General features: G+C 48.2%; 1 protein-coding gene and 1 non-coding gene across 2 annotated transcripts in view; both read right to left on the bottom strand.

Moving 5' to 3' along the window:
• Positions 1–115: 115 nt before the first annotated feature.
• Positions 116–189, bottom strand: TRNAI-AAU (transfer RNA isoleucine (anticodon AAU)). The gene has a single exon. It is a non-coding gene; the product is annotated as a tRNA-Ile (tRNA).
• Positions 190–5,366: 5,177 nt separating this feature from the next.
• Positions 5,367–14,324, bottom strand: part of PRSS16 (serine protease 16) — a 42,673-nt gene continuing 33,715 nt past the window's right edge. Inside the window, exons 7-14 of the mRNA XM_012465873.2 lie at positions 13,948–14,071; positions 13,653–13,730; positions 13,514–13,561; positions 12,728–13,018; positions 11,381–11,522; positions 9,045–9,224; positions 8,797–8,942; positions 5,367–8,679 (exon numbers count right to left, since the gene is read on the bottom strand). Coding sequence (XP_012321296.2) covers positions 8,611–8,679; positions 8,797–8,942; positions 9,045–9,224; positions 11,381–11,522; positions 12,728–13,018; positions 13,514–13,561; positions 13,653–13,730; positions 13,948–14,071 — 1,078 coding nt within the window. The 3' untranslated portion in view covers positions 5,367–8,610. The remainder of the gene's footprint in view (positions 8,680–8,796; positions 8,943–9,044; positions 9,225–11,380; positions 11,523–12,727; positions 13,019–13,513; positions 13,562–13,652; positions 13,731–13,947; positions 14,072–14,324) is intronic.

The raw sequence follows: 14,324 nt of genomic DNA, 5'->3' as shown, positions 1-14,324 counted from the left end.
GGCTGCAAGTGGATTAAGAAATGATGGCGGTGAATTTGGACCATCTTAGAGCATTGTTACTTACCCTCCGCTCTTCGTTGGCTGGAATCCACAAAAAAGCACCGAGGAAAACAACTGGCCCGTACGGGGATCAAACCCGCGACCTTGGCGTTATTAGCACCACGCTCTAACCAACTGAGCTAACCGGCCAACACCACAGATGGCTCTTTTTGCCCCTCAATCCTGATCTTCATCCCTTTCTTGTGACAATATTAAATTCAGTGACATAATTCCTGTTTGTCTCACAAGGAGAAACAATTTCCTAGTGACTTTAGACTATTAAATGTCATGCTACCTCTGATCATTCTGGGTAGGCTTTTCTGTCCTGTATGGTTTCCATACGGGCACATGTTCATGAGTATTAGCTGAATGCTGCAGACGTTCTTTCTGGAGTTATCCCTTACTACACCTCTCGCCTTCTTGGTATGCTGTCATAGCAGCTCTAGATGCCCCAGTCTCCCAGTCTATCAACTCCTCATCAATGCTGGGAGTCCTCCAGGCTCTGCTTGGGTTCTGCCTCTTGCACTGGGGCCTGGAAACTCAAAGCCATAGTTAGGGGCTAACCCTAGTGTTCACCTCCCTGTCTCTCCAATCGCTCATTTTTCCCCTGTGATTCAGGGGTTACGATTCTTCCTTACCTGATATTCTATGTGTTGAAAAGTGTGGTTTCATCTTTTTGTTAGGTTTTAGTTCTTTCCAGCAGGAATGTAAATCTGATCCCTGTTATTGCAACTTGACTGGAATCATCTCCCAGCTATTTGGAGGATGAGGAGCTATTTGGAGGAGTTATTTTCTGATATGGGTTGGAGTTGCCCTCTATTATAGTAAGTGCATCAGCCTGTCTTCCAGGGCTGCCTGGGGATCTCAAAGCCTCAGGGTGCTTGGGCAAGCAGATATTGAGTTGTTGACTGGGACAGCATGTCTGGAGAGTGCAGGCTACAGGCCCTAGCGGGGCTAAATTGCCTGGAATACTCTGACAGATTGGGTGGGCACAGAGGTAGAGAGACAGCTTAGGGGAGGGCAGGTTGTGGGACCAGCGGTCTGGAGGATCCCATGTAACTAAAATGGGCATTCAGATCTCTGCTGGGCAGGAACTGGTACGTGGGATACATGCACTTTTTCTTTATCTATCTATGCCCTGCAGCCACCAGTAGTTCTCCTGCACCTGTGGGAATTGGAACACCTTCACCTCTGGGCTCTTATGGGCGCCTTCTGGTAAGCGAATCTGGGCAGTCCTCCTAGCGTCTGTACCCGGGATGCCCAAGGGTGATCGCCACCTGCCACAGCCTAGGGAATTTCGAGTGGATGAATGGGACCCGCCCAGAAACCGAGTCCCCCACAGCAAGTCCACTCAGTCCCTGTCTTAGACCATCCCTGTCCCTCTCCATATCAGAGGGTACAGAGACAAGGGATCTGTATAAACTCACTTGTGGACTGGATGAGTTTTGATTTAAGTTGTTCACTGACGACTTTAAATTACCTTTCTTTTTTTTTTTTTTGAGATGGAGTTTCACTCTTGTTGCCCAGGCTGGAATGCAATGGTGTGATCTCCTCCGCTCACTGCAATCTCTGCCTCCTGGGTTCAAGTGATTCTCCTGCCTCAGTCTCCTGAGTAGCTGGGATTACAGGCATGCACCACCACACCTAGCCAATTTTTGTGTTTTTAGTAGATACAGGGTTTCTCCATGTTGGTCAGGTTGGTCTCGAACTCTCGACCTCAGGAGATTCGCCCGCCTAGGCCTCCCAAAGTGCTGGGATTACAGGCGTGAGCCACCCACCTTGGCCTGCTAAATTACGTTTCTTGTAACAGTTACATTTTATCTCTATTGGTGGTGGTATTAGAAAGAGTTGCTTGTGTACGTCTTTAAAAGCTGTTTTGTTTGAAATTCTCAGATCAAGTATTCTAGTTGCTTTTATTATGACATAAATATTTAGCCACTAATTCAGTTAGATCTTATGGTATTTATACTAAAACTATAAAATCCTACTAATCCTACAATTGTATCCAGATAAAAAGGCTTTTGTGGCTGGGCGCGGTGGCTCACGCCTGTAATCCTAGCACTTTGGAAGGCCGAGGCAGGCAGATCATGAGCTCAGGAGTTTGGGACCATTCTGGGCAACACAGTGAAACCCCGTCTTTACTAAAAAAATACGAAATATTAGCTGGGCATGGTGGCGGCCACCTGTAAACCCAGCTACTTGGAATGCTGAGGCAGAAGAATCCCTTGAACCCGGAGGCAGAGGTTGCAGAGCCGAGATCGTGCCACTGCACTCCAACTCACGCGACACTGAGAGACTCCCATCTAAAAAAAAAAAAAAAAGGCTTTTGTTCACCATGTCAAATAGCTTATTTTTAAATTTTAAAGTGTATTTGTAGAAATAGAATTTAGCGTTTTAATTATATGCTCAGAGAACTTCTTCAGTTTCACTGAGAATCATTTTGTCGTAACTGAGCAAGTTAGAAGGAAAGCGCCACAGCCTGAGTTTCAAATTAAGAGTCCTTTATTTGCCGGCAACCAACAGACAACTAATGCTCAAAATTCTCTCCTCAAAATTCTCTCGGGCTAAAGAAGAGGCCTGGTTACTTTTTATACCTTGCTTAGAGGAGGGGACGGGGAGCCTAGCTGAAGCAATTTTTACAGAAGCAGAGTAAGCAGAAGTCAAGAGAGAAGTGGTGCCGGGCTAGGGGCTCTCCGTACTATCCATGGGCATTTTCCTAAGCAAGGTGGTACCCCTTGACCTTACCAGTAAGTGCGTTCCGGAGGGCCTCTGAGTACAGCTTGACCTCGCAATGCACTCCAAAGGGGAGTAGTGGGAAGTGAAGGGGGGGCTAAGATTGAGTCAGTTAGGCAAACACAGGGTAGGTTAACAAAATTTCACGTATCTAATTTTGTAAATCAGTTACCCTTTAAAAATAATCATAATAATTTTTTATTGTATTTGCCTTTTTTCATAACTTTCTTATTAGAAGTAATATAAAGGCTCCTTTTAGATATAAATCCACATTCCAAGCATACTTGCATTTGTTTTCAGTGAAAATTCTAAAAAGAAAGAACAGAAATAAATCTATATAAGAAATATGTGAGTGGATTTAGAGAAATTACATTCTGTCAATCAGACAGTGGTCGACTTGCAACTATTTTCCCAGGTGGTTGAGACAAAAGCACTTAGATTCCACCTCTGCAAAACAACCTGATTAATGCAAAAAGAGGAGAGCACCAACACAGAAAATCTCCCAGAAACTAAATCAGCAGAGACGTCAGGTTAAAAAACTGTTGACAGTTACCCATCTCCAACAAGGAACTTCTCATTGTTAGAAAGGTGCTTGAAATTGAAACATGAACCTTGTGCCTAGCTTATAATTTTTTCAAGAAACTGCAAAGAACCATACACTAGTTATTAATATCAGGTTTCCTCCCAAAATGGTTCAAGAACTTTTTTGAAATACTGAACATATGAACTGAAATAAACTTGGCAAACTACAATTATGATGAAGTTTTATACCAATAATTCAATCATTCCACTCATTTTTTTTCCTTTGTTTTTCTCAGGTGATTGGATTGAACAATTAGCATACTCCTAAAGTTTCACCATTGTAATTTCCCAGGATGTCTTTTCTCTATGATATACATGTCTCACATATGTTATATATGTTAGATATATATGTCTATATGACCATATATATGATAGACATATATATATATATATATATTTTAAGTATAACATTGCCCACAAACCTTTGGATCATGATTGTGTACGTGAGATGCTACGCTTAACTTTAAGGCAGAAGAAATTAACAGCAACTAGGTCTCAACTGTGACAACTTGTATCATAAGCACAGTACATGGAATTTTCTCATGAGAGGCATCTGAAGTACTATGCTACACTCTGCCCAATTACCTATGTTTCCCACATGGTTTTAAGACTTTTGTGCCTTGATTCTGTTAAAAATATCAACCAGTATGAACACTAAATCATACCCATTGATTTTTTCTTTCTTTTTGAGACAGAGTTTCTGCTCTTGTCACCTAGGCTGGAGGGCAATGGCATGATTTCTGATTACTGCAACCTCCACCTCCTGAGTTAAAGTGATTCTCCTGCCTCAGCCTCCCAAGTAGCTGTGATTACAGGTGCCCACCACCACCCCCAGCTAATTTTTGTATTTTTACTAGAGACAGCATTTCACCATACTGGCCAGGCTGGTCTTGAACTCCAGACCTCAGGTGATCCACTCGATTTGGTCTCCAAAAGTGCAGGGATTACAGGCATGAGTCACTGCCCCAGCCCATGTACCCATTGTTTTTGCATAAAGAAGTTAGAGGGCTTTTCTCCAAAATTCAATAGATACGGTTGTGGAAAATTTTACCTGACAGGAAACCCAAGCGGCACTCAGGGTAACAGAGGAACACACTTTACTAAGCCAGCGGGCCCAGAAGGGTTCACACCCAAAAGTCTGGACCCTGGCTAAGAAAAGTACACAGTTTTTATAGGTGAAGGGGCAGGGGAAGTAACTCAGAGCTTTAGACAGCGCAGCAGGGTGTAGACGACGCGGCAGTTTTCCTTAAGGTTTTTAGCTAGTAAGAATAAGCTGAGGTACAGAAGCAGAAAGAGGCAGTTATTATCAGAAAAACAGGGGCAGTTTTAAAATAGGGAAGTTGCTGACTATGTGCTAACAAAATCCTGGGCAAAACTTCCACTTCAGTAGAAGTCTCATCCTAGACACGAAGGGCAGCCTGTGAGGACCAGTGACTCCCATTGCTCCCATGAGCCCCACTCCTACTCCTTGGCAAGGCAGTTCCACTCCAAGAGTAGGCCATGGGGACAGGAAGGACTGGTGGCTCCTATTCCCACTTCCCTGAAGCTCCAACGCTTCTGTCCTAGTAGGCATGGCAAACCTTGATGACTGGCTGTTCAGGTCCCCTGCCTGAAGGGGTTGACTTTATTTGGAGTAGGACAAGGAAAAATCCAGCCCAAGGGCAATATTGAAAACAATAGAGGTCACAGTGAAGAGTAATCAGGGAAGGCTGACATTTCAAGGATACTAACAGAAGCATACAAATTAATATATTTAATTTAGAAATCTACCAGAAATTTCATCTTGGCTAACATGGTGAAACCCTGTCTCTACTAAAAATACAAAAATTAGCCACGTGTGCTGGTACATGCCTGTAGTCTCAGCTACTCGGGAGGCTGAGGCAGGAGAATCACTTGAACCAGGAGGCAGAGGTTGCAGTGAGCTAAGATTACTCCATTGTACTCCAACCTGGGTGACAGAGTGAGACTCCATATTAAAAAAAAAAAAATCTATCAGAAATTTTAAAAGGACATCTAGGGACAGCCAAAGAACACTCCACCCTTGCGCTGTGCACAGCCTTCCAGACCACCCATTCATCTCTGGAGGTCTGGAAGACTGCACATGCACAAATACCCAGGATCCAGAAGTTTGCTCAGTAAAGCTCATAAAGGGTACTATCCCTGGCTGAATGCAGAGTAGACTTGTAAACTCCCTGGACTTAGAGAGCAATCTCCAGCCACATTAGATCCAAGAGATTGAAGATATAAATGGATAATGACCAAACTAAAAGCAGGAATAAACCTCTGACCTAAAACCTGCAGTAACCAGCCCAGAAAGCCAGCCTACTATTTACAGTAACCAGTCCAGGAAGTCAAGCTACTATGTGTGGCAAACAGTAGGGGAAGACAAATAATAATACCCCTGGGTACTGATTGGCTCCAAATGGCCAGCGCTTACTAACTGTAATAACTCACAATTCCCTGATTTTTGCCCTTGCTTTCAACTTAGGACCAACGAGGAAAAGCCACACATACGCTCCCAACCAATCACATCTGATGCCTCTCATCTAGTTAGCCTGCCCACAACTTCCCCAGGCCACGGCCTCCAGTTAAGGCATACCTAGAACCTTCTTCTTCCACTATCCCACTTTCCCACTCCTCTGCCTGCTGTCAGTCACTGCCAAACACAAGTGATGATGGTGGACTCTCCTGGTACAAGAAGTTCTGAATAAACAGCCTTCACTTGTTATCATTTGGGGGTGTTATGGGTTCAACTGTGTCCCATCTTCTCCCCAAAAAAGATATGTTGAACTCCTCACCCCCAGTTCCTCAACCTGTGACCATATTTGGAAATGGGGTGTTCACAGAGGAAACCAAATTAAAATGAGGCCAATAGGCTGGGCTGTAGCCCAAGATAGCTGGTACCCTTATAAAAGGGGAAATTTGGACACAAGGACAGGCAGGTGCAGAAGGAAGGTGACGTGAAGGCACACAGGGAGCACAGCCATGTGACTGGAGTGATACATCCACAGGCCAAGGGACAAACCCCAGACGCTGGAAGAGGCAAAGAAGGATTCTCTCCTAGAGCTGTGAGAAAGAGAATGGCTGTGCTGACACCTTGATTTCAAACTTCCAGACACAAAACAGTATGTATTGTATGTTCCATTTATATAAAGATCAACAGCAGGCAGAACTAGAGTGGAGATTCACTCCAGCATGACAGCGTGAGGAGGCTGCCTCTTAAGAAGGAACTATGAAACTGGGTCAGACTCTACTACTACCATCTCTGTGCATACGAAGACGTACAAAGTGCTGAGACATATTTATTGCTGAAAACCATTGAGTGTTAGGAAAGAATGGTGCAAATCTACGGCAGTTTCTTGTCACGGCTAACACAGCCTAAGCAGGCACTCTTGCAATTAGCCCTATCTTCCCTGGCCCTGAAAGAAGGAGTCTCCACCAGAACCATGAACTCCTAGGGTTGGAAGCTGGAAGTACTAGGGAGTGATATTTGATTATGGGAAGAGATGGTGAGTGAAGGGTGTGGAAGGAAGGGTGTGGAGAGAGATAGAGAAGGACAAAGATGAAGTGACAGGAAGAGAAATAGAGACAGAGAAGAGCGTCAAAGACAGAAACAGAGGCTCAGGGAGACAGTTAGTTTGAGGAGACAGCAGAGGAGAGAGGAAAACAGAGACACAGAAAGAGAGAGAAAGTGACTAGGAGAAACGCAGAGAGCAAAAGTGAGTCAGAAATAGAGCAGTGGAAACAGCCCAGCACAGCAAGAGAGAGGAGAGACAAAGACACTGCCGGAGAGCCAGAGAACAAACACAGATCGAAGGACAGAAAGATAAACAGAGAAACAGACTAAAACACAGAGATAGAAATGAAGATGTTCGGCGAAACAAGATCAGAAAGACAGACAGTGACAGGGAAAGAGAGAGGAAGAAATGGACGGAGGGAAAGGGGTACAGTGAGAGAAACTGAGAAGCAGGGACAGGACCAGGGTCTGAAGTCCAGAAACAGAAACTTACAGCAAAGCCCCTAACCCAGGAGCAGGAGTGGCAGATTTGAACAAGAATCTGACCAGCAGGGGGAGGGCGTCAAAGAAATATAACAGGAGGGAGGGCATCCTGTCACATTTATTTGATATTTAACATGCAAAACACCAATATTTATTTACAATGAGAATAATCATCCACTTAAAGTTCTGTTGGGAAGCAGCCCAAACCTGTTTGTGGGTGCCCTGTGTCCCGGCAGTGACGAGGGATGAGAACAGAAAGAAAGACAAAGACACAAGAATAGAATTTTAAAGCATGGGTCCAGGGGTCCGATGCACTTTCACGGGGTGATCTGTGTCAGTTCTGGGCTCCAAGCACTTTTATTATGGTAAATTATCTTGTTAGTCTTGCAGGCTGTGGGGAGGGGGGTTGAGGAGGGAGATAGCCAGAGGAAGAGCATGTGTCTGCAGCATTCAGTTCAAAGCGGTTCTCCTAAGAAATGCTAAGGACACTGAGGTTTTACCATCCCTTGTCTATCCAGGTGTTTTGGCAAGAGAGGTGCAGTGGACAAGGTGCCATGAGGTCTGACCACACGCAACGCATCAAGGGGCTTTTATCTCCAGAGCACTGTGCAGCTAGAGCAAACGAAACTGCTCCACATTCTGAGAACACAGGCGGAGCCTGTGGTGTTCCGGTGTGTCTGCCCTGCAAGGCTTTCCAGCCTTACTAGCACCCATCTAAGAAGACCCTCCGAGTCTTAGGAGCAGATGTTGCATTTCCTTGCCAGAGTCTTTTGCATGAGCTCCCTTTACAAGATCCTTACACGAACTCTGTGTTGGGAAGAAGCAGCTTTTCTTTTCTGCTCTGCAGCCGCACCGAGTGTTCCGTGGTTGCAGGGCGCTCTCAGATGGTCTTCACCAGAGGCCTCCCGTTACTGCTTGATCTCTGCTTTTGTTTTACTGCACCATAGTTTGGATATGATCCGTGGCACAAATCTCAGTGTGTAAAAGGCAAAGCAAGCTGTAATCATTTAACTATAAGTAACACAGGTCTGCCCCTGGCCATCTCTTCCCACATAATTCCGTAACTTTCTGCAACAAAGCACTTTAAGTTGGGAATAAAGATGTTTGCCAACACATGCCAGTTACACGCGGAACATGTGCTGAATCCCAATTCTTGGGAGTTTCTTCTTTCAAAACAAGCTGCTGTCTTTTGTTCAGTGAATGAATATGTCCAGGACTGAGAGATGGCCATGCAGGGAGTGGAAAGGGCATGAGATTCAGACCTCACCTTTAACCTGGCTCTCCTTTGCCAGCTTCAGCCAGGTCTGTAGCTGCTGGAAGATATTCTGTGGGGAGGTGGGAAGAGTTCTGAAAGTCAGATCTCAGCACCAGTAGAAAAAAAGGAACACGCAAATACTTATTCAAATAAGAATGCAAATTATTCAGAGCCTTTTCCCTCTTACCTGGCGCCCTAGGCGGAGGCTGGGGGAGTCTGAGGGCCTTTCAGGTGCCATGTCCAAGCAGTGGGAGCCAGAAGGGATAAGAAGAGCTGATTCTGAGGATCCTAAAGCCTGTGTTACACTTAGCACATGCCAAGGGTCTGTGTCCCCTGGAAAGAAAGGAAAGGATGGGGCTAGGTAGATGGGGGCTGGGAGAGGATGGGGCTATGCTGAGCTGGGGCTGCATACATAGGTTTTGACAGCATGCTCACCGTTAACAAACAGCACTTGGTTAGCCCCAGGAGTCTGGCCACCATAGTAGGAGTTCGTCTGAGCCACAGCCTGGGCTACTGACAAGGGTGAGAGCCCGAACACCTGCTCACATAGGTCTAGCTGGGAGGGCAGTGCTGGGAGCTGGGAGAAAGGACATCTGGGATTCTCACAGGTGACATCTGTGTAGGGAGACACCTGTAAGTGTGGGTATACAGCCAGCCCACCACTCTCCTTTAATAATAATTTTCGGAGCTTTCCTTAGTGATGACCAAAACATTTCCAGTACTCCCTTCTAGGAGCTCATGATCCTAGCAGAGAGACTCTCACAGATCCCCTGACAGCGACAGCCCAGAGTGATCAGGGCTGTGAAGGAAAAAGGCCAGAAAGCAGGGAGCCCAGAGGAAACACGATGGGCTCAGGGAGAGCATCCTGCAAAGGATAAGACCTTGAGAAGTTAGCAGGACCGAGCCAAACAAAGACAGAGAAGAGGAGGCATAGTAAAGACAGGAAATAGCACGTGCAAAGCTCTGGAGTGCTCGAAGCTCAAATTGTGTCACGTCTTCCCTGCTTAAAACTCATAGCTCACCGTGTTTTCAGGGTAAAGCTAACTTCCATAACATCATTAATTCATTCCTTCCCTCCCTATTTGCTGACCACCTGCCACATACTCAGACAAATGCTGTACAATATTGGGCACACCAAGACAGCTCCAGGCTCTGCTGTCACAGGATCAGTCCAGAGGGGAAGAGAGGCAATAAAAAATGTATGATGACAGACTGTGTAAAATGCTAAAGAGCACAGAGCTATTGAAGTGGGAGGCTGGACAGCTGGCTTATCTTGAGGGATCACAGCTTCCTGAGGGAGGGCATCCTGTTTGTTGAGAGAGGAGCTGACCCATGATCTGCTTATCTGGCACAAGATGGGAGTTAGTGGAAGACCATGCTCTGTGCTCAAAGCAAGGAAGACCTCTTTGTAGCAACAAAATGTGGCCAGACTTGCTTGCTCTAGCTGCAGCTTTTTCCTCTGTTTCCTCGGTGTATGGAAAGTAAAGCGTGCTCTATGCCTCCCAAGGAGGTGCCAAATCGCCACAGCTATAGATATTTGCTTGATGCTTTGCTTCCTTTTCACACCCCCCATCCCTGAGCACAGGCTTCTTGGTTTCCACACTCAATAAACAGTGTGGGTCTCCAGTGCTCAGGGCCTTCGCATCCTCCTACACACATGGGCCTCCTGGGAGCCCACCTTCATGCATTCTTACTTTTGTCTCTAAATTTCTTTGTCTCCACCAACCCCAGTTACTCCCTAGGTTATGCCTGGGCTGGTTCCCTGACACTGTTGAGAGTTGAAGAGGAATAATCCAAGCAAAGTGAACAGCATGTGCAAAGTTCGTATGGTGTTAGGAAGACTAACATATTAAGAGGGTTAAAATATATAAAGCTTTATAATAATAATAGCAAGGGTTTAAGAAATACTTACCGTAGAACTGCATTATTCTTAGAATGTTACAAATATTCCCTATTTTTGTCCTTGAAACAACCCTATGAGAGAAGTACTGTTAGTATTCCCATTTTATAGATGTGGAAGCAGGCATGGAGAAGTCAGTCATTTGCCCAAGATCACATGAGTAGTAAATGAAGCTGGAATTTGAACATTTCGCGTTTACCATATGTAATATTTGGGACATGATTATACTAAAAAAAAAAATCTATTGGGCATCCAGTATTGTATCTGGCAACACTACCCTGGGGTCTTTGAGGAGCTGTGGTTTTGAGTAGAGGAGGGACAAGGTTATATTTAAAGATCTCTGTGGATGCTATGAGGAAGTTAGATTGTACAGATGAAGTGAAGGCCTGGAGACCAGAGAGGAGGCTGGAAAAGGATCCGAGCAAGAAAGGGTGGAGGTTTCTAGCAAGACAGCAGAGGTAGGCAAAGAAAGCAGAAGGGATAGACTACAGAGTTGTCCATGCAGATGGGGGAGGACTCAGTAACTGACAGGCTAGCTAGAAAATGGGAAGGCAGCAACTGAAACAAGGTTCAAGTTTCTAGTCTGGTGGCTGCGGAAAGGAGGCCATCCCTGGAATGGGGACACAGAGGAAGAACAGGCTGAAGAGAAGATCACTCAAGTGGAGACCAGTGTGTGCGTGAGGAGGCATGTGAGGGCCAAGCACATGCACACACCGGTATGGCTTCCACCCTCTCCAGCACAACATCTGCAGGTTACACAATGCCTGAGCGTTGGGTCAAAATGAGTCCAGACAATGTGTAAGACGACTTCTCTGGGCATAGCAAAAAGGTTGTTTGAGGGGATGAAATTAGGGTTAGGCCAGTCACTTACAGAAGCCAAACTCGGTACATGTCTGGTACAACCACTGACGGTCACCCACGCCAGACACTCGAGGTTCCGTGCTCCTCAGCTGTGCCACTGTCTCTGCTCGGGAAAAGCTTAAACACTTCTGGCCCAGGCTGTGCAGGACAATCTAGGGAACAATGTGCATACATTGTGACATGGTAAAAGCCACATAAAACTGCGTACCTCAACCATACCTCGGCTTTGTGTTGAAACTGCTCTCTGTAACCCTGATGTGACAGGCAAGCAGTCCAAACCCACGCCATCTTGGCCCCTGCGACTTGTAATAAGTAACTAAGGTCTGTAACTTCCACCCTACCCAGGCAATGTGTAAACTAACGCTTGACTTCTGTGAACCACTTAAGTAACAGCTGGAATGTCCAGCGTCCCCTGGCCCTCAGAATGTCCGAAGCCCCTCGCCCTCACACCTGCTGCCCAGGAGGTGGTAGTCCACTGGCCCTCGGAATGTCCAAAGCCCCTTGCCCCCACCCCTGCCCAGAAGGTGATTTATGGGCATAAAAGATCTTGACACCCTCCTTTCGGGGCCACGGGTTGGAGAGACGTGAGTCCTCCGTGGCCGCCGGCAATAAAGACCCTGCAATTTGGCATACTTTTGTCTTGGTGTTGACTTTCTATGCTCGCTCTGGTATAACACAAAAGACATTAATTCCTCCTCGCCTCTCAGCAAGCCAGGGCCTGTGTCCCCAGAGGTCAAAAGTCAGAAACAGAAGGGTGAGTTCGAGTTCTCCTGGGAGTCAGTGGTCAGAGGGTCCTGCGAGTTAGAGATCAAGGCACTAGAAGACTGAGACCTTATTACCTGTGAGACCTTGGGCAAGTGATACTCTTTCAGACCTGTTTCCTCTTCTGTAAGTGGGGATAATAATGGTGCCTATCTCTTGAGAATGTAACGAAATAACATACGTGAAGCACTTCGTACAGCACTTGGTCCAGACAGTGCTGGAAAAGCGACAGCCGGACTGTAGTTGTGGACTCAGAGGCTATAGGCCCAGATACCTAGGAAAACCCTATCCCCAGGGATACACTTTTTCATTCATTCTATAAATACTGAGCATTTTGCCATGTGCCAGGCAAAATGCACAGGACAGGGCAAGACAGGCAAAAGTGTGTAACATTCGCACACGGTGTGCCAGGCTCCCAGCTGATTGCTCTACAGTCCGCCTCATTTCATCTACCCTCGGTCCTGTGAGGTGTCATCCCATTTTACAAATGAGAAAACGAAGTCTCAGAGAAGGTTCTCGCTTGCCCAAGATCACACAAGGGAAGTGGGCAGGAAACTGTCCGCTAACTCCTGGGGCCGCGCCAGGGAGCGCTCACCTGCACCGCCCGGCGAAGACCGCAGTAGGGCGTGGAGCGACTGCGGTTGGCCCCGCCCCCGAGGAGAAGTCCGCAGAGCTGCCGCACGCTCAGGGGCGCTCCTGCCTGCCCATCATACTGCACGGCACCTCCCACCAGAGCCTGCAGCGCCCCCAGCAGCTCCGCCTGGTCTTCCGCGCGGCTCAGGGACCCGCACGCGCTCAGCTCCGCCCGCAACGCTGCTTGAGCCGCCCCACTCGCGCGCAGCTGCCGCTCCACTTCCGAGAAGGCGGCGGACACCGCCGCCCGGCACTGTGGGGAGCAAGAGGCGATGTCTGCCAAGACTCAGGCTGGGCTTCCGCTTTCCTTTCCCAGGACTTGCGTCCTCCTTAGGTTCCTAGGCTGGGCTTCCGCTTTCCCTTCCCAGGACTTGCGTCCTCCTCGGGTTCCCCACTATCCCGCAGCCAGACTCCGAACTTCTTGGCTCAGGCTCTGCTCACTTCTGGCGCCTCCTAGGGTTGTCCCTGCAGGCCCCGCCCTCCGCCGTGGCCCCGCCCCACCCTGAGCCTCACCTCCGGATAGGCTGGTCCCTGCCCAAACCCCGCCCCCTCTAGGGAACGCCTGTTTTCTTGGTGCCCCGCCTCTTCATCAGCTCCGCCTTCTTCCAAAACCTGCGTCTTTTTCCCTGCTCCAACCTTGCTTAGACCCCGCCCCACTGCAGGCGTCGCCCGTCTGAGGCCTTCTCTTCCCCGGCATCCGAGGCCTCTTTTCCCTCCCATCCGCCTCGGACTAGGCCCCACCTCCTACCTCCAGGGACCCGCCGATCGCCGCGCTCTTAAGGCTTCTGGACACCACCTGTGGTCGGACCGCAGAGGACGGTATCGGGAAGTGTCGGCCTCCGCCCACTGGGCCCCCTCCTCCCGCACCTGCTGCCCGACATCCTTACGTCATTATACTCGGAGAAATCCAGCACGGCCCGCACCGGGGCGGACGAGGCGACCGACGCGAAAATGAGATGCGGGAACTGAGGGGGGAGACGGCGTCAGCCTGCGGGTGAGGGGCTGAATCCCACGTCTTGCTGCCCCCGTGTCACTCACTCGCTCTAGTGAGGACAGCTCGTGCAGAATGCTTGGGGTGCGGGAGGAAGGAAGGGGCGTGGTGGGAGGGCATTCCTCTGATCGGAGACGGGGGCCCTGGAGTCCGAGTTCCCTCCCCCAGCCCACCCGGAGGAGTCCCAGGACCTTCAGCCGGGCCCAGGCGGCCAAGGAGCCGGCATAGGAGCCTCCAAAGCAGATCCAGGGGCTGGAGGAGGAGACGTTAAAGCGGCGGGAAAGTGCCAGGCGGGCAGAGACCACATCAGCCAGTCTAGGGTCAAAGGGGAGGCTCGGTCGGTCCTTATCGCTGGGAATCCCTGAAGATTTCCCCACTCTGGGGGAAACTCGAATCCAGAGACATGAATGGGTGAATCTGGCCAGAAGCCAGGTCTGTTTTCTCAGGATGTGTTTCCAAGGGTTCTCCAAGCCACATGCACTTCCCAGAACATGTGTGCCTAGGCCACGGGAGACCCTGTGCTCATCCACTTTCTAGAAACCCTGCACCTTCTTTCCCTTTTTGTTTT

Source organism: Aotus nancymaae, unplaced genomic scaffold (genome assembly GCF_030222135.1).
Source record: "Aotus nancymaae isolate 86718 unplaced genomic scaffold, 86718_ANA_hifiasm-v0.15.2.pri h1tg000051l, whole genome shotgun sequence".
In the NCBI taxonomy this organism is placed as follows: Eukaryota; Metazoa; Chordata; class Mammalia; order Primates; family Aotidae; genus Aotus; species Aotus nancymaae.
The sequence above is the reverse complement of the archived record's forward strand: the minus strand, read 5'-3'. Positions and strand labels throughout refer to the sequence as shown.